The sequence below is a fragment of the Anas platyrhynchos genome, chromosome 19, assembly GCF_047663525.1.
Source record: "Anas platyrhynchos isolate ZD024472 breed Pekin duck chromosome 19, IASCAAS_PekinDuck_T2T, whole genome shotgun sequence".
Lineage (NCBI taxonomy): Eukaryota > Metazoa > Chordata > Aves > Anseriformes > Anatidae > Anas > Anas platyrhynchos.
In genome coordinates, this window is record NC_092605.1 from 5,722,315 (window position 1) to 5,743,316 (window position 21,002).

The 21,002-nt window shown below is 37.8% G+C and overlaps 1 protein-coding gene across 3 annotated transcripts in view; it reads left to right on the forward strand.

Moving 5' to 3' along the window:
* ANKFN1 (ankyrin repeat and fibronectin type III domain containing 1) overlaps positions 1 to 21,002 on the forward strand; it is a 139,474-nt gene that overhangs the window by 74,551 nt on the left and 43,921 nt on the right. For all 3 annotated transcript variants that reach the window (XM_021267303.4, XM_072025674.1, XM_072025675.1), the window contains 3 exons: positions 7,732 to 7,942; positions 12,169 to 12,363; positions 13,865 to 13,978. In XM_021267303.4, coding sequence (XP_021122978.4) covers positions 7,732 to 7,942; positions 12,169 to 12,363; positions 13,865 to 13,978 — 520 coding nt within the window. The remainder of the gene's footprint in view (positions 1 to 7,731; positions 7,943 to 12,168; positions 12,364 to 13,864; positions 13,979 to 21,002) is intronic.

Sequence of the window (21,002 nt, forward strand, 5' to 3'; positions counted from 1 at the left end):
AGAAAGATTACACGGGACCAGTATAGCCTGGGTCCTCTACACTAGTGACAGAACAGAGCCAGGCACCCTAGTGCTGGTACAGGAAAACATGTAAGCACCTGCTGGTCTTAACATTCGATAACACTCTTATTTATGCCAGTGCTGGTAAAATTATACAACGTACAGCACACAGATTTTAAACAATGTGATGTTCCTGAAATAATAACAGTATAAGCTCAGTGCACTTCAGAATCTTTTACGTTTGCTGGAGCAAGATGAACCTGCTGTTGATATTGCCATAACAAAATAAAGTCTCCTTTTCCATAAGTAGGAAGAACAGACACATCCTTCAATCTCTCCACTTATGAAGAGCAATGACCTTTGCATAGTAGCTAACAGCTGTACTCTTGTGGCAGTGTGTTTCCAGCCTTTAGTTTGGAGATCATTTGAATTTGGACCTCTATTTAAATGTGAACTGTGGGAAAAGATCTCTTAGGTCATCTTTTCTCACTACTATCCTTCTTGCCTTTTTCTTTTGAATTACAAGTTTTTAACTGAGTGAAATTTAAAAACAAACTAGTGCTGGGGACCATGCCAGAGCAGACTGACATCTAGACTGAATGAATGCCAGTCTGTTAACATATCTTCTGACCAGTGTTTCTCTAAATACACACTTCAAGTTATGTATTCCTTCAAATATGGGATCTTCTGTCATACTTAACTGATGAGAAATGACAAATGAGGATAGCCCAAAGACTGAGGAGCAGCACACTGATGAGGCTTGAATCTGCTCAGGACACTAGTTGGTGGAGTCCCATGGGAGGCGGTTCTGAAGGGCAGAGGGGTCCAGAAAGGCTGGGCGCTCTTTAAGAGGCAAATCCTAATGGCGCAGGAGCGGTCTGTCCCCATGTGCCCAAAGATGAGCCAGCGGGGAAGAAGACCAGCCTGGCTCAACAGAGAATTGTGGCTTGAGCTTAGGAGAAAAAAGAGGGTTTATAATCTTTGGAAAATTGGGCAGGCCACTAAGGAGGACTATAAGGATGTAGCGAGGCTGTGCAGGGACAAGATTAGGAAGGCCAAAGCTCATCTGGAGCTCAATCTGGCTACTGCTGTTAAAGATAACAAAAAACGCTTTTATAAATACATCAACACAAAAAGGATGACTAGGGAGAATCTCCATCCTTTACTGGATGCAGGGGGAAACTTAGTTACAAGAGATGAGGAAAAGGCGGAGGTGCTTAATGCCTTCTTTGCCTCAGTTTTTAGTGGCAAAACCCGTTGCTCTCTGGATACCCAGTACCCAGAACTGGTGGAAGGGGACGGGGAGCAGGATGTGGCCCTCACCATCCACGAAGAACTGGTTGGTGACCTGCTACGGCACTTGGATGTCCACAAATCGATGGGGCTGGATGGGATCCACCCAAGGGTACTGAGAGAACTGGCAGAGGAGCTGGCCAAGCCCCTATCCATCATTTATCAGCAGTCCTGGCTATCGGGGGAGGTCCCAGCTGACTGGCGACTAGCAAATGTGACGCCCATCTACAAGAAGGGCCGGAGGGCAGACCCGGGGAACTACAGGCCGGTCAGTTTGACCTCAGTACCAGGGAAGCTCATGGAGAAGATCCTCTTGGGAGTCATCATGCGGCACTTGAAGGGCAAGCAGGCGATCAGGCCCAGCCAGCATGGGTTTATGGAAGGCAGGTCCTGCTTGACGAACCTGATCTCCTTCTACGACAAAGTAACGCGCTGGGTGGATGAGGGAAAGGCTGTGGATGTGGTCTACCTTGACTTCAGCAAGGCTTTTGACACCGTCTCCCACAGCATTCTCCTCAAGAAACTGGCTGCTCTTGGCTTGGACTGGCGCACGCTTCGTTGGGTTAGAAACTGGCTGGATAGCCGGGCCCAAAGAGTTGTGGTGAATGGAGCCAAGTCCAGTTGGAGGCCAGTCACTAGTGGCGTCCCCCAGGGCTCGGTGCTGGGGCCGGTCCTCTTTAACATCTTCATCAATGATCTGGATGACGGCATTGAGTGCACCCTCAGTAAGTTTGCAGATGACACCAAGCTAGGTGCTTGTGTCGATCTGCTCGAGGGTAGGAAGGCTCTGCAGGAGGATCTGGATAGGCTGCACTGATGGGCTGAGGTCAACTGTATGAAGTTCAACAAGGCCAAGTGCCGGGTCCTGCACCTGGGGCGCAATAACCCCAAGCAGAACTACAGGCTGGGAGAGGAATGGTTGGAGAGATGTCAGGCAGAGAAGGACCTGGGAGTGATGGTGGACAGTCGGCTGAATATGAGCCAGCAGTGTGCTCAGGTGGCCAAGAAGGCCAACGGCATCCTGGCTTGTATCAGAAACACTGTGACTAGCAAGGCTAGGGAGGTGATCGTCCCCCTGTACTCGGCTCTGGTGAGGCCGCACCTCGAGTACTGTGTTCAGTTTTGGGCCCCTCGCTACAAGAAGGACATCGAGGTGCTTGAGCGGGTCCAAAGAAGGGCGACGAAGCTGGTGAGGGGCCTGGAGAGCAAGTCCTATGAGGAGCGGCTGAAGGAGCTGGGCTTGTTCAGCCTAGAGAAGAGGAGGCTCAGGGGTGACCTTATTGCTCTGTATAAGTACATTAAAGGAGGCTGTAGAGAGGTGGGGGTTGGCCTGTTCTCCCATGTGCCTGGTGACAGGACGAGGGGGAATGGGCTAAAGTTACGCCAGGGGAGTTTTAGGTTAGATGTTAGGAAGAATTTCTTTACTGAAAGGGTTGTGAGGCACTGGAACAGGCTGCCCAGGGAGGTGGTGGAGTCACCATCCCTGGAAGTCTTCAAAAGACGTTTAGATGTAGAGCTTAGGGATATGGTTTAGTGGGGACTGTTAGTGTTAGGTTAGAGGTTGGACTCGATGATCTTGAGGTCTCTTCCAACCTAGAAATTCTGTGATATCTGTGAATCCTCTGTTATCAACAGAGCTATATACTTACAGTCCCACTTCTCTCCCCTTTTCAGTGCAGAACTATCAGGCTGTGGAAGTGCCTATTCAATCAGTCATAATGAGAAGAATCAATTATGCGTTGCTTTTTTAATGGTAGTTTAATGGAATAGAGACTTCAGTTAACTTTTTCCTCTCAACCACTACACTGCTGTAGGAGTGACACAGCTTTTGTCACTGATGACCTACTGAGGGTACAGGCACCACTAGGTATAACCAGTATGGGGTCTGAGCTGGTGTCTGCAACAGTCAGTGAATAGTCTCCCATTGAACTCAAAAGGCTTCAAAACCCATTCTGTCTATTCTGCCTGTTTTTTTTTGTTTGTTTGTTTGTTTTTGTTTGTTTGGTTTTTTACAGTTTTCCCTAGAAATAAATGGCAATGAAGCAATTAGTGAAGGGGTGGAAATATTCCAGGTTAAGTTGCTAGCTGTTGTATTTTCTAATCATTGAGTTTCTGTGGTACAGAGGCAAGTCAGTGACTAAAATCATGTCTCCAGGCAAGTGAACAACATTTGTTAGAATTTGTTTTCTTTCAGCTTTGGCTAGTGAAGAGTTTTCTTTCCATTCTCTCTCGCTGTGCAACACTTTCCATTCAGTAAATTGTTGTCTTGCTGCAGACATAGCAATGTCCCAAAATAGCTTTATTCTTGAACTCATGTTTATCAAAACAAGACTTTGCAGAAACTACTTTAACGTTTTTTCCAACTCCAGTAGCGCACAGTAGACTTTTTCAGGCTAACCTAGAGCAAATATCTTGAAAGGGGTACTTCATTTTAATTAAGCTACATAAGATTGCATTTCTAAACACTCCAGCACTGAATCACTTACTGGAACATAGTTATTACTTACTGCAAAGCAATACTGTAGTTCTTTTCAGTATATACATTTGTGCACTAGTGTAACACCTAAATAAATTAATCACATAACACAGCTGTCTAGCTAATGATTAGAGGCTACAAGACTGAGTCAAGGAAAAAGAAATGTGAAAATTGTCCCTAAACTACACCTGATCGTTCTAAATGTGATTCAATTTCACTTTGAGTTCAATGGTTTTGTCTTTTCAGAGCAGAATAAATTACTTAGTAGATGTAAATGAAGTCAGAATTTAGAAGATATTTTTAGTATTTGTGACAATATCAACTGGACTGAAACTCAGTATGTGGGACTAAATACACTACATCTTACCCCTGGACTGTAAATGTCTAAAAAATGTTGCAATTCTAGAGTCTAATATATAGAATATGATCAGCTTTTTGCAGAAAACAATATAATCTTCAAATATGTTTTTGTTATTTATGTGAAAGCAAATAGTTGTGGAAAAGTGAGTGAGTACTGTAGAAGGTTTTCTAGGCTTGGAGAGCTGGGCTTGGTGCAGATTTCCAAATGGGACAATTTACTAGCATGGCTGAAAATGTGGTAGATATTTTGCTGTCTCATGAGGATGGTTTTTGACTGAAATAAGTCTGTTACGGTTAGATGTGCGCTACTATGTGGACAAGGGATACATGAACGCCTAGTTAGAAACGTCATATCACAATTCCATGTTTTTACACTCTGAAGTCACTGGACGTGCCAACATATTTTAGACTATTGGTTGCATCTGAATTGTTCATTTGGAAAACCTGATATTTGCAATTTTGTCTCAGAATTGTTTGCATTGGATGAAGTAGGTTATAAACGTCATGCTCTGTTTCTTTTTTAAATGAATGCAGCTTTTTCAATCAGATTTCTAATGAAATGAAGAAATAGAAATTCTCTTGTATCTTTGCATTTTTGGTGAAATATTCTTGCCAATAGATTTGCTGGCAAGAGTATTTATAAGGAACTAACTTAAGCATGTGCTCAGATTTTGTTCAGCAAGTGACTTAAGGAGAAAACTTCAGAAATACTTCAGTTATTTGGTTTGGCAATCAAGAATCTGAAGATGCATTCTTAAAGACATCTAGGCAGGTCTAAATCTTGACAAATAATCCAAAAATAACAAGTCAAATCGAAGTTTGGAAAATAATTTCACAGGAATCATTCAGATAGGAAAACTCTTCTGTTAAAGTATATGTAAATATTTGGAAAAGGACCAAATGCTTTTGTCAGCCATATCACTGAGTTAATTTCAGCTGCAATGCTGATTTTAGCTATGGTTTTATCATTATTATGTAACAGGTTCTATTTTGTTTTTGTATAACGCAAAAAAATTCTGATATAGTACAGGATTTGAGTTTCACACAGAATTGGAATTAAAGACACATAATGGTATTCAGCCCTTACAGCAGTGTTCTACAAATGCTTACTCATTTAAACTTTATGCATAATCATAAGGTCAATTAAAAGAGGATGACTATTCTGATTTCCAAAAGGGGAGAAATTGTGCATGTACCCACTGCCACAGAAGTGAATATTTGATCTGAGACGTACCTAGTTTCCTGTCCTGAACTCCCACCACAAGGCTGTCTTTGATTAATATCATCAGTGCTACCTTTTTCTTCTACTCCCCAGCTGTTTGCCAGTGTTTCCTCAAATGAACTTAACTGATAGAAATGGGAACTAATGCAGTCATTCAGTTTACTTCAATCAATTCCCTTTGTAGTAAGCTATCTGTGAATTCACTCTTAAGTAAATTTTTCTATCTGTGATGAATTGCAAGAATAATATGATTTTGCTTGCTTTCTAATTGCATCAACACGGATATGCTTCTGAAGCATAATTCCCCCTTTATTTCATAATACAGCAGTATAGGAAAAGTTCCAAAATCAGTAAGAAAATAATTTGAAATGGGTGTAAACTAAGATGAAATTAATGCTTTTTTAGAAGGTAGATAAGACAAATATTTTTGAAGAATTGGTGAATATATTTTGCTTTTCTAATCATTAATATGAAAAGTCTTTCACTTCACAGTTCTGTATCCATAACAATGAAATTTCAAAGAGCCAGAAGTTTTTTTTTTCCTTCTTCCAGAGTGAGTTACCTTTTCTATTTAATTGTTTAAAAGGTAGATTTCCAAGTCTGCGCTAGTCTCCTTAGGTTCAATTTATTGCTGCAAAGTTCATTTCATCCTCAGATATTTCTCTAACATAGATGTCTCATTTATCTGTATTGAAAATTTGGGGTACATCTTATTTATATTTACTTGTTCTGCTGATCCCTAATATTCAGCATATTAAAACTTTTAAGGTAACATCATTTTGCAATTTCTTACTGTGTTATGAATGCTTCACATGCAAAGCAGGAGACCAAAAGATTTCTGTCAGGCCTCAGACAAAATGTTTAAGGATATTTTTAACTCAACAAGTTCCAAATTGTAGCTGTGGACTCAAGTTTTCAGAACCACTTGCAAACCATTAAACTATGTATTTCAGGAGAAAAGGAAAGATGTTACAGATCAGTGCTCTATCAGAAAGTATTGTTTCAATTAAGGCAGAATTTAGGCAGGGGAATGCCAGATAAAATTGCATTAATTTAAAAAAAAAAAAAAAAAAAAGGAAAATTAGGTGTTTTGATATGGCTGAAATATTAATGTCTAATCACAGCAGAAGATGGTTTCAATTCAGAGTTTAGTCGCATCATTAAATATATATATATATTATTGTAAAATGATTGTCACTGTGGTTCTTCCATTGCGGGTTTCAGAATACAGGAAACTAGCTTACATAATGTATCTGGATTACTTTGTCCCTTATGTATACATTTCTTTAGTGCGCCTTCTGGCACGATATGCCTACATAGATCTCAGTTCCTTTATGTGACCACATGCTGAGCCCTCCTTGCTTAGCTGGGCCTCTTGCTTCTACTAACTCATTCTTAAGAGAAAAAAAAGCCACCACACTATTGGGTAATTATGGCAATGGGGCACTGGGAAGGAATTTAAAGAATCTTGGCAAATAACATGTCATTACTGTAGGCTCCAGAATGATGTTCTCATAACAGAAACCTGCAGGCCATGCTACCCTCCTGCCTCCTGCACCTGCTTCTCCCAGCTCATTTAAGAAATGATAGGTTTCTTTGTATTTACAGTTTTTTTACATACTTGTCATTGGTAAGGAAAAAGGTTCACTGGATCTCTCTGCTTCAGAGCTGCTGCCATATATGTTCTTGATTTTGCTTTCCTTTATGCTTATGCTTATGCTTACGTTCTCTGCTGATCAGACACACTTTTTCTGAACATGCTCACTGGATAGTTATTTCTACTTTATTTAAAGATGATGCATTTCAAAGCTTCTTCCATTTACAAGTTACATGCAAAAACATAAGCACCTAGAAATGACTGAAGTGTTGGAGTGAACAGTACCTGTTAATAGCTTACACTGCACCTGTGCAAGTTTTTCTCCAGAATGACTTATTTGATTTGAATTTTGGTTACTTGAGTTTGTATACCCCAGATTTTAACTTTAAATTTAGAGATTGAAAAAATAAGTAGTCCAACACCTTGTCAAAATCATAGTCTTTCTTCCAGTTCCACATCAAAAACATACAATATTTCTTATATGGTTCAATTACAGGACAGGTATCTAAATAAGAGCAAGTTTGTTTTGGATTGGTTTGAATCTCATCTTAATCTTCCTAGAGCCGTGAACCAAGTTTAAGTACACAACTCCAGAGGCAGAGCAAGTTCAGTTTTGTTGCAAATGATTTCCATATTTTTAGCTGAACCTAGGATGGGGCTGAAGGTTCAATATTTTATAATAATCTTTCAAAACTCAAATTTTCCCCATTTATTTTTTAAAATAGTGACATTTGGAAAGTTCTACTGATTTTATTTTTATTTTTATTTTTTATTGGTACACAGAATTTCCAGTGCAATGAAGCTATGTTTGAGGCCGTAGAACAGCAAGATCTGGATGCTGTTCAGATTCTTCTTTATCAATACACACTGGAGGAACTGGACCTGAACACACCAAACAGTGAAGGACTAACTCCATTGGATATTGCCATTTTGACAAACAACGTCCCTATTGCTAGGACTCTTCTACACGTTGGGGCAAAGGAAAGCCCACACTGTAAGTAAAGTACACATATTGAATTGGTTTAGATAATTGCCTGTAAGAGATTAGGTTTGCTATTGTTTTAGGAAATTAATTACATTACACACAAAATCTGACTGGCTTTATCATGAAGATAATCATACCAGCAATAGCACTACAGTGCTGGAGGACATCTGCAGAAATATCTCTTTGTTGAATGTGTGCAAAGCAGGCTGTTTTTGATACACCAACTGGTTAATCAGGTTGAATTTATAACCTAATGAATGGAGGGGCAGCTGAGTTAATATCAATGCTGAGAAGAAATCTTTAAAAACACAGAAACGGGTACTGAGTGAGTGAGTGATACAAGATCATGGCATGAAAATGGAGATAGTCATCAAAAATGAAAGGATTATGGGTTATCTAGGCTGTGGTTTATTTTGATTATTTTGGTCTTGGTTATGCTGCCTTCAGGAGAATGATTTTGTTGAAATTTAACATTTCCATTACCTCAGATTCCTGCTCATAACTCCTCATCCCTATTCTTCAAATGGACTAAAATTGCAGTCAAATGAGACTTCAAAGTTCTACAGAACCAAAGGATATCTAAGCACAAAATAGGCCTTCACGCATTACTGGAATACCATTGTTGCTTATAACTACATATTGTAGTTATAGAACTGTCCTTTGTATTCCTTCATGGGCATTTTTATGCACAATTTGTGGGCTGGAGGGTGACTTACCAACCCAATTAATCAACCGTAAACCATGACACAAACTCTGACGCCTTACTTATGTCTAAAAATACACCAATGTTGTATGCGAATTTGTTTCAAACTGTCAATGCCTATATTTAGGACATTCCCAGCAAGGCTATAATGAGACTGTGTTTGAGGGGTTCGGCCACTGCAGACTCTGCCATTAATTTGAAGTTAGTTAAATTAACAACATTTAGTGCTGGCATGTCAATCTCAGTGCTCCAGGAAATTGCACCTTGAGGCTACTAACATTGCCAGTTTTTTCACTGGAGTGTGTGTGTGTGCGTGTGTGTGTGTGCTGAGTTTTTTTGCCAGACCCTCAGTGTTGGTACACCTTTATTGCTTTTCTATGTCCACAGCACTTATATTATCATTTATTCTGGCCTCCTTTAACCTTCCCTGGAGATTTTTGCATAGTGTAGCTGCTCAGTGAAAAGAGTTTTTTAGTTTTATATTTATTTGTTTATTTTTCTGTCATGGTTCATGACTGAGGCTTTAAAAAAAAGTGTGACAGCATTTAGAGTACATGATTGACTGCTGAAGCAACATTCATTAACCATGACAAATCTAGAGGAAAACACAGTCTTGAGTGTTCTAAACAGCAGTAAAAAAGACTAAACTAATTTTTCATTGACCTCATCTGTAAATAAATGCAGTCTGATGGCGAGCAGGGGCAATCATAAATTAGTATTCATTTCCTGTAATTAATGCAAACATGCCTATGAACACAGAGAATATGAATACATAACCACCTCATTTCCATTTCAAAATATACCCACCAAATTTCCACTTCACTTATCTTGATTTTTAGCTTTTCTGATTGAAATAAAGGTTGAAGTATTCTCAATAAAAAGCAAATGATTGTTGGTTGTTGTTTTTTTTTTTTTTAATTATTAATTATTATTATTTTTATTTTAATGATTTATGATTGCTACTTAAGAGCAAAATGCAAAAAGTTGTTTTCAGCACTCAAAACAAAGGTCTGGAACAGCTTTGTATATGACTTTGTTCTTGTGAAACTGACAGTGGCCACTTTATTTTCTCTAGTCTTTCTGCTTTGCTTCTTCTATTTAACCAAACTTGTTAGAATTAAACCCATTCTGTTTGTATGATGTCGGGCCTTCAAGAACATGATTCAGCACCTAGTAGGAGCATTTTCATTTCTCTGGTGAGTGAGTGGTGAGCAATTGAGAAAGACTTCTCCAGGCTCAGTAGGAGGGGGGATTTCAAGGTAAAATTCTGACTCACAGCAGTTTTGGGACAGGACACAAGTATCTCTTAATCTGATTAAGTGATTATATAGCACCAATACAAAGACCTGGGAGACTGCAAGGTAAAGAAATTCCCCATTGCAAGTGTACGCTGAAAACTTCCTATAGAGAAATCTCTGGCATCAGTGACCAGTGACCCAGCTGAAATTTCATTATAGACTCAATGCTGTAGAAAAGAGGATCTGAAGGACAGATAGTTTCCAGCTGTATCACCTGGACTGCTGCCTGCAATAGGCAGAAGAGCAGATAAAGCAATAGAATGTAAAACTATAATCTTCATTTCCACATGGAACTCAGACTGTGTAAATCTCCACAAGAACCCAAAATCTCTTAAAGTAGGATCAGAAAATACAACATTTAAAATATTAATTTAGCAGGGAGGAGGAAAAACATTTGCTGTTGTCGAAGTCTACTGTTATCAATCTTTTCAGTTATCCTTATTCATCATATATGGCTAGTCTTATTCATGTGAACCTAAATATAAATAAGATTAAAATTTCCAGTGGCTGAACTGACACATTTCCAAGACCTGACAATTGTCGATCAGAGAGGAACAGATACTCAGTGAGAAATTGAACCAATGCCAATTCACAATCACCTGAAGTTCTGGCACATAAAATCTCCTTTCTCAGTCCTGTTGTGCTATCAGATGTGTTGCATGCTTATTGTAGGCATGAAGCCAGGAAACCCCGTCACCTTTGGCCTCCCAGTAAACAGCAGTTTAGAGAATACCAGCAGATTCCAGTAAGCCTGGCCATATGTCTCTGATGTCTGTATGAAGAATGATCAAACTTCAAGAAGGATGGCTACAAGCCAGCTTCTGAAAGCAAAGTCTAAGAAACAAACATTCTTCAAAAACAACCTTTCGGATGTCAGAGGTGTTGAGTAATTCTTCACTCTCCTCCTGTGGTTTTAAAGATCCCGTGGTACTTTTCACATTAATATGTAGCATTATACTTAGATCTAATAAAATTCAATTGTGATATTGTAATGAGAGACAGCGGGCAAAGTTAAAGCAAGAGAGGTTCAGACCAGATAAAACAAACACCTTTTTCACCATAAGGACAGTAAAGCGGTGGAACAGGTTGCCCAGAGGGGTTGTAAAGACTCTGTCCTAGGAAGTTTCCAAGACCAGAATGGGTAATGCCCTCAGTAACTTGGCCTGACCTTGTAGCTGGCCCTGTTTTGAACAAGAAGTTTGGTCTAGAGTGTTTTGATGTCAAAAGCCAGTCAGAGTTTTAGTCCCTTATATGGCACAGTTTGATGTTTCCAGAAATTGTTACTGGTTGGCTTATGCAAGTAAATGATCAGTGCAGCCTGTGCAACACTGCTGCTGTTCCTACAAAAACCTTCGGGAAACTAACAGCCTGCTTGTCCCTAGAGAGCAACACCACACTATTGCTAAGAGTAGTGACTTGTGCCAGAGAAGAGTCTTGGATAAATAAGTCTTTTAAAACTATTTCAGAATTCTTCTGCAAATTACCAGACACCAGAGAATAGTTATTTTCTGTGATTTCAGAATTCCTTCTTTTATACATTATATCCTGCATATTGAACATCAAATTAGTTGTTGCATTTCTTCTCAGATTAAGTAGCTTTACAAATCCTATTTTCTAATCTGTAAAGAGATTTAAACAATTTCAGACTAAGAGCAATTCTGAAAATAGTGCTTGATTCATCACATTTCTCTATATAATCAAGGGGCTGGTTTAGGGCAGTTTTGTGGACTTGGGTTCAGGTCAAACCTTTTTTGTTTTGTAATCAATATGATTGTCATTTTTACCTTTATATAGTACACGATAGTTCATACTGGCAATCTGGACTGCTAAATTTTGAATTAAAATTATTCTGAGTACTGGTGAATAACAATCTCCACATGTAAAACTGCTCACTATCTGTCAAGCCTGTCAGAGGACTAATTAGATATTACATGGGCAAAACTGAGGCACAAGAAAAACCTGAAAAGAGAGCCATTGTTTCCCAGCCATGGCCCTTAAGCATAAAGTTCTCATTCTTAACTTTTCCAATTAGATCTCTTTTGTAGAGATTTATATATTGTATGTGTTTATCAATAACCAATACCAACCTCCAATCAAGCTGATGATAAAATATCTATTGGAAGGCAGAGTGTTCAAAGATTTGACCTTACATAGGTTACGCTGGAATTCATAAGGCCAGAATTTTGTCATGTGAGTCCCTCAAGCCATTTTTTATTTTTCCCTTTTCTTGGTAGTTGTTGACATGGAAAGCAGGTCAATGCATCTGAGTACATTGGTCCAGGAAGCCCAGCAGCGAGTTACTGAATTGTCTGCACAGGTGATGAATGAAGGCCTTGGTACAGACAACACAGAAAAAGAGAAGCAACTAAAAGCTTGGGAATGGAGATACAGGCTATACAAGCGCATGAAGGCAGGCTACGAGCATGCTAGTAAGTAGAAGAAAATAGTTGCAAAGTTCAAGACAAGAACTCTACAACTGAGAACACTGCCTTTGTTGAGAAAGGGTGCTCTAACTGATTTTCATAGCACTGCTGTGAAGTAGATGAATGTTAGGATGGGAAAACTAAGGCATACGCAATTAAATAGTCTTGCACAGAATGAGAAAGAAATTGATGTTAGGACCAGAGAGGAACAAATATCTGAGAGTAGCAAGCACACAGCTTCTAAAGGGAGTGGGCCATGTAAAACTGTTGAGATGAGATAGATCCACAACTCCTGGTTCAGAATCTAATGATTCTGTCCCTCTTCTTTCACTTCACGTTTACTTCTGGATTTCATTTCATGTAATCAAAGTTTAAAATAGGACAATTAGAAAAATATATGAATGTGGATAAAAAGGGAGAGGAACATTTAGTCTTTTTTTGCTGTTGTTTTATTCTGATTTTTTAAAATATTTTTGTTTTAAAATAATGGGGTTGTTGTAAATACCTTTTTTAAAGGACTATTTTTCATATAAAACCATGAAAACGTAATTTTTTTGTTGGCATCTACATACAAAATTTCATCAGTGTAGTCAGAGATTGGGCCACTTTAAACCATTCTGCAAGTGAGTCTACCCAAAATAAATGTGAATTTGGGCCCATGGGAAGGAGTAAACATAGCTGAACTGCTTCACATTTAGATCTTTTAGCCGTTTCCTATTAAATGAAATATAATCATTGCTATAAACATTTTTGCAGCCATCTCTATATATGTGTACTTACAAAAAATTTTCTCAAATTTATTGTATTTTAAGATTACTTCTAGAGAGATGCAGTGCTCCTTGTATTAGACATTAAATATAGCAAATGCAGCAGTATTGTAAGTTTGTATAATGATTTTTTTAAAATCGGCTCCAGCAGTAAGTAATGCCATTCTGTTTGATTTCTGAATTGAGTATGATTGATATTCTGTGAATTAAACTTTTTTATTTTTCTCCAAAATGTTAGGTCTCAACTGACAAATGTATTTTGGAACTACCGCACTGAAACATTTGTGGAATTTGCAATTTCTGCATCACAATAATGTAAAAATGTTTTCTGTTATTTAATATATTTGCATTTGTTAGTGAAACCATAAAGGTTTAATTAGCTCTTTGTGGTTTTGTCCTTTCTCTCTCCTCCTACCCACCCCAAGAGATTTATAGGGGCTTTTCATTGACATAATTAGCATGAATCTGTTTTATTGGGTTACATATATGCAGGAAGATATTTTTAACTGAAAGGAGCCAAAAAGCATGATAGAAACAAATGGTGTCTGCAGCATATTGTTAGCAGGAGCACTAATTAAAATTCTCAAAAGGCAGAGAACACAAACACCTACAACACAAACACCTACAACCCAAAGCTCACAATTGCAGAGTGATTTTCAGTGGGTTCTTTGAAGACTCTGAAACATTGTTTGAATAGGATTTGTTGTGATGAAGAGCTGATGTTTTCTCTTCTCTCCCAGGAGCCCCTGAGGCGCCAACCAATGTCTGTCTCATGGTAACAAGCAGTACATCACTCACTGTCACCTTCCAAGAACCTCTGAGTGTCAACTCAGCTGTGGTGACCAAGTATAAAGGTACTGGATTTAAACATCTTTCATTTACCTTAACAACCTACAAAAATTTGAGGGCCAAATGAGAAAGGTGTTTTCACTAGAAATGTTAGAATTTAATAATTTTCACAATAAATAGCTGTAGTAGTTGAATTTTTCTTTTAAAAAAAAAAAATAATAAAAATCCTCAAAGACAAGCTTTTATTAAAAAGGAAAAATAAATTAACCAAAAGCTTTCTCCTTGAGTGCTTTGAAGGAGTTTACTTGACTTACTGTGGTTAGGACATCAGCTCAGTGACTGGATTGAGATGAGCCAGCTATAAAACACAGGCTAACTTTTGGTGCCTGTGGGCTTCTGAAACTGTGTGTATCCTTGCAAATGCCAAACCCACACTACCATTGCGTAAAGGAATGCCTCTGGAAGCTGAAACTTCTGGCAGAGGCATTATACAGCCCAACTAATTAGCTATTCCAGGGCTGCCACATCATTCTTGGAAGAGCAATACATATGGGGTGGCACCAGTTAGTTGCAAAGTGGAATGAATAGGAAAATGCTTTCATCTGAATAGCTCTGTTGAATAGAAAATGGTTGCAAAACAGAATTTCTCTTTCACAGAAAATCCCAATATTAAAAAAAAAAAAAAAAAAAAAAAAAGTTTTACCAAAGATTGAAACAAATATGAAAATGAGAAAATTTAAATTTAAAAAACTCCTCTTTAAAGGAACGTGCAGGTTTTCTAAAGTATCTGGAACAGTAAGGTCTTCGATGTTAAGTGCAGCAACCAGCAGCCTTCATCTTCAGTAGGAGCTTGCATACTTCCACAGGTCAAGAGATCTGAAAGCACTGTCCTGAAGATCTGAGGCCTTCTTTGCATACTCCAGGGGAGTGCAGAGCCCGAAAGAGTCTGAAATTATTTTCAACTGTGTTTCTCAACGTTTCCTGTTGTATCTGTTCCTTTGTATTAATAACTAAAACCTCATTGTTATAGGTATTTGTACCTTGGATTTCCATTCACGTAGTAAGAACCATAATGGTTAGGTCCAGACCATTATATTTCATGTTTCTGAGTGTAGGTGTCACAACGATTGCTTCAACAGGAGATGTTCAGAAAGCTGCAGTCCATCAAGTGCCGAACAGCTCATGGAGTTCCTCCAAAGGTCGAACATGCTACCAAACAGACTCCACTGCACAAGCACACAAAGGAGTACATAAGATTATTTTGGAAAAGGCATGTGCCTTCTCAATCTTCTCTCTCTATTTCCAATCACAGATGCCAGTCATCACTGGATATGCCCAGAATTATTTTTTTCATAGTGCAAAGGGAAAAAACAAAACCAAACAAAATGCCAGACATCACTAAAACCATCAAAGTGATTCCATTCTTGATAGCCTCAATAGAAGGGTAAATTACTGTATTACACCTATTCAGCTGTGCAGTGCTGCAGGAAGTGTGATTTGCAAAAACATCAAAGCCCTTTAGGAGCTTAAATCTAATTTTCAACAATGGGTTGGGTTGCCAGGAAACTAAATTTCATTTAAGGGCTTCCTACTGCCAGATTTACTTGTGAAAATGATACTTGGGTTCCCGAAACATTTAAGTTCTCTTGAAAATATCAGCCTGCTCTTTGTGATATGCAGGTTTTAAACAACCCTGAAACACTGTCCATATTCTCATTACAGTAAATGTTGATATTTTCACAATAAAGCAAATTCCCATATAGAACTGATTTTTAAATCAGAATACTACAACCAGTTTCTAAATGTTGTAGTATTTTATCTTGCTTATTCATTTGGATTGTCTATTTCACACCATGTCTGTTCTGTCCTCATCTTAATAAGCACAACATTAAGAGAAATTTAATCCAACTTGACCTAACTTTCTAATCAGACTAGGTAGCCTTGCCGTCATATTTTGAATTACCCTCACTGGTGCTCATTTTATGCTTTATCAAGTTGACAGTTCTGCCAGAATGTTCTTTTTTAATACTTTATCCCAAGAGACTCACATATTTATGGTTAGATAAAAAGAAACATCATTAATAGCTGCTTTTGATGACTTTCGGGAATTAATTAAGCACTGGTTGTAGAATTGTTTATTACATTATGGAGTGAGATTCTGTGTGCTAGTTTGAGGGGTCATAAAACGAAACGTTCAAATGATCTCTTGTAGGAATGATTAGAACCAGCTAGCAATTACCCTGAAAGGAGAGCTTGATAACATTGTCTGAGGATCTTTTCAGTCACATGTATAAATCTCCTATACAAAATAAATAAATAAATAAATAAATAAATAAATAATCTATGCATTTTGCTGATTCAGGGACAGAAATAAAATGTTAGGTTTTATTTTGCTCAATACTTTACCATTTCTTTTTCTAAGCAAATAAAAAATCAGAAGCATTTGTAGGAGTGTGTAGGGAATACCTGCTCATTAACAGAAGCTAATAATGTTCTTTTCTATGGACCAGAATTATAGGGGATGAAAACTGACATCACTTCTGTTCAGTTTAGTTTAGTTCCCTAAAAACATTGAGAAGCTGCCAATTCCTTTTTTTTTTCTGTATTTTTTTAACATATTTTTCCAAATTTTACTTGCTCAAATGTCATTTAGAAATTAGGCCTGGAACATTATCTAACTGTCTGTTATTTTCCTGTGTGTGATCTTTTCCCTTGTTAGCTGTATGACTTACAAATAATAATACAGGAGAATAATACTTTGCACTCACTCTCTAACCACTAAAACCATCTCACTTCATTAGAAGATTTAATTTTAACCACACACAGTGAATGAGTATTGACTTTGGTGTCCCAGCTGGATGGCAGTTCAGTGACTGCATTCTGTTGAGCCATTGCTTTAAGGAGCCAGAGTATTCTCTACTTCCTCTCCTGGATTGTTGTTTAATGTTGCAGGCACCATCCTAATGGCTCCCTTCAGTTTCCCTCCAGAGAAGGCTACAACGTGGTGGTGGCTGATGTGAAATAATTCCAATGTATATTGTAACTTAGTAAAGTGTTTTGAGGCTGGAAGCAGACAGGCATACCATAAATCAATAATAATAGTAATAATCCACTCCATGCTACAGAAAGATTCAAAGCCAGAGACACCTCACTCCAGCCAGTTTTAGGAAGGATGTGAAGCATCGCTGTAATACTGAGAAGAAAAACCCATGCCCTTGGTTAATCATGCCCTAAAGCCAAACTTTACATTCCATCATGGAAGTACTTAAGACCTGCTTTAGTTTTACATTTTTGTAAACACAATCAAAATGTTCCATGCTAATATAAAAAATAACACCACCATTTGAAGCTATGGTGGATCTTTTTATAAAATGTTTTTTTTAAAGTGTTGTTACTGCATGATACGTTTTTACCCTAGAGGTATGCTACAGTAACCATCTTGATGCAAAAAAACAACAACAACAACAACAACAACAACAACAAAAAAAAACCACAGCAAATACATAATCCACTTAGGTGCTACTTGACTCCTAGAAACATCTCCATTTGAGCTGTTGAGCTGACTAGTAAGTGCTTGGTAGAACTCCTAAGACTGGTTGTCTTTCTAGGGTTCACAGGTTCCACACAACACATACACACAGAAAAATAAGATTAATTAAAAGAACAATTTATGATGATAAGTAATTTTATTGCACTTATTTTCTATATATTCTAAACCTGGTATTTATTTTTCTTTTACAGTCAATAAGTACAGGTTAACCTTGTCTTATTGCATACTATTCTTCATGAGTTTTCCATTAGAAATAGTCATAGTAGTGGTCTGATCCCCAAGTATAGGATAAGAAAGAAAAATGGACACAGTGCTGAACATTACCTACTGGGAAGGACCACTATGCAATGGAAAATCTCCATTTATATTTTATTTACCATTTTTAAACAAACATCTATATCCCCTTTTGGAGAAAAATGAAACAGCTTGTATAACCAAAGTTGAGCTAATTTATTTAAGAGCCTGGAACTATTTATGTTTGAAGAGAGAGGAAGACAGAAAAAAATCTGAGACATGTTTGATGTAGCAAACAGAGCTGATCTTCTCTCTGTTTGGATGTAGCTGTGGAATTGGATGCCAAGTTATTTTCCAGATAGTGATGCTAAGCTGTCTAGGCTGCTTTAGCCCTTGTTACCTTTTTATTTAGTTTGTTATTTTAGCAGAATATTTCATGTTAGTCTGGATTGCCCAGCTGCCTTCTAGGATTTCTGTTGGATGGAGAGAAGATTTTTTTATTTTCTATGTCAATGTAACTTTTCTAAAAAATAAGAGGCAGACAGCTTAAATCAGGAAAGAGGGAGTTATGTCTTGCTTAAATTTTGACAAAGTCACTTCCTGCCTCCTTTCCTCCAAGGCAATTGTGGTTCATTTCAGATTTTTTTTGCTTTAGAGTAACTTAAATTGTCTTTAAATTGCTGGTTCAGTCCTAGTTAGAAATGCATTAGCCTCAGTATTTTGCTATAGGATGGCCACATGTTGTATGTCAGTTATAGGCAAGCACTTTTATCCAGGAATTTGGTGGTATCATTGGAAATCTTTAATCAAATGAAATTTAATCAAAGGATTAAATGAGCCACCTTTCATTAAGGGCCAACAAATGAGATTATAAAATGAGAAAATTTGCCAGGTTGGGCCTGTAGGATATGTGTTCTGTAGCTCAAAAAAGTCAGTATTTGAGATTTTTAACTGACATCTCACTATGTCAATGGAAGTCTTTCATTGAACATTTTGGTGAGTAAAACCTCAAAGATTTTACAAAAACTGTCTATGATTTTTGTGTGATTCTGCATGTTTTACATTCAAGAGTAGTACTTTCACAACTAAATAATCTTGTCAGTTTGTGTCTGTCTCTGTCCCTGCAAGCATGTACAAACACTCATATATTGTACGCTTTATAATTGTGTATTTGATTTGTTTATCAGTAGTTGAATTGCCATGTTTGATTGAGTTTAGGTTTGTTCCATAGCAGGCTTCCTGCAGTGATCCATCCAGTATTGCACAGTGGGTTTGGCTCCAGACAGATCTGGCTAGCCTAGTAGGTAGAGTTTACACAAAGACTTGAGTGCATATATTTACAAAATCTCCAGCTTTTTTTTTTTTTTTCACTTTGGTGGCAACTAACTGTTCACATAGTAGTATCAAAGGCAAAAACAGCAAGCCTCTGCTTTGTTTGATTTCCAGAAGAACCTTGGTTATGGAACTGAATGCTTGCAGAAGGCAATCTTAGGTACAAAAATGCGTTGCTTTAACAGTATTACCTATGCATCTTCGAACAGTAGATGCTACATCACTGCTTGATCCTGTTCCAATTTATAGTGGAATTGACTACCATTCTGCATTCAACTTGATCTTGCAACCTTTTTCACTTATTATTCAAAGTTTCGTTGTATATTCTGAAACTTTTTCTTTCCCCTGAAACAGTTCTTGTTCTATAAAATGGAAAGAAAATACTTTCCTTTGTAAGACATTTGAATTTATCCTGCTGAATAGGTGTGGTCTGATATTTTTTACAGTAGTTCATTTATGGCATTTTATTAGGTCTCCTGGGCACTTTATTTGCATGTTACATTTTGGTAGCTAACAGGACTGTGCAATTTGACTTCTATTTTTATGCTTAGCAAGTATAAAAATGTATAAAAGTTAGAACAAACCTTTCTATTTCTAGCTCCTGTTAAGGTTTGTAGCATGTGTTGAACTTAAAAAATAGTTCTTAAACTTTACATTGTTTGCTGTATATTTAAAAGCACCTTTGAGCCTGGATTAGCTACTAAGTGATGGTGTAGTTATCTAATGTAGTTGATCAGACAGCAATTACTCAGTCCAGTCATTCTTTCCTTCTGCTTTGTGTTTTACAATGATTTTAAACAGCAGCCCAAGACGAATGGCTGTGGGAAAACCTAGACATATAGACTCTGGTTTTGTCTGTCTTTGGTGTCTAAGAAAAAGGCTCATACCTTGATGTTGCTGAATTTTAGACATTGCTTTACTTTTTATATTTGCTTTGACTTACTAGCATTAATGTGTAATTTTAACAATGAATTGTACATGGCTAAGCATTAGAGCTTCTAGTTTATACACAGGGCGTAGAAGAGGTGAATTTCCTGTAGTGTGGCAGGTCTGGAACACAAGGCCTTCAGTTTCTCTCATGAAGAAGGTTCCCCATTTAGCAGATCTTCTGATCTATGGGTTTGGAAATGCTTCCTCACTGGCGACTTACCAACATAAGCTGCTAATAAGATAGATAAGTCAACAGAATATCTTAAAGGGATTGTGGCAACGTGTTCCTAGTCACCAGTTTGTCTGAAGTCTTCTCTGATCCATCATGGACTTCTCTTGTTCATTTACAAGGGTCTAAAAGTAAGCCATTTTGCCTCTCCAACCAGAACTTGGTACTGCTCTAGTGATTAGATCAGACCCACAGAACTGATAAATAAACGTAAAGTTGGAATCAGGTCTTTGGATCTGCTTCAAGCTCTTACCTTGTGTGTTGAACATAAATTGCAGGGTTTACTGTTTTTATGCATTAGTGCTCAATTAGTTCATACATGAACACCCAATCAATTAATGCATGAGCACCCAATCAGTTCATGCATGAGCACCCAATTAATTTACTAATGAGTGCCCAGCTGGCTCACACACAAGCACCCTAATAACTCATGTCTGAGCACCCAATTAGCTCACGCATGAGCACCCACTAATTCATGCCTGAGTACTGCGTCAGGCATATATTGACAGATGTTGGTAGCCAGGGGCCGTGGGTGTCGGAGGAGGCCAGGAACTGAAGGGTGCTGCTCACAACTGGCCCAGACGGCTCTGAAACTGATGGAAAACCCCACTGCTGAGTATAACCCTCTGGTGGAAGCAAGGGAAGTTGATACTAGGAAAGGGGTGGATAAGTATTTGGCTTAAATTGAGCCTGGGAAAGGGTGTTTGCTTAAGTGGTTGCTTAATTGTTTATATTTTCTTTCTTCTCAATCTGAATTAGTGAATAGATTAATTGGCAATAAATTAAATTAAGTAAAAATTCTACAAATCAAGAC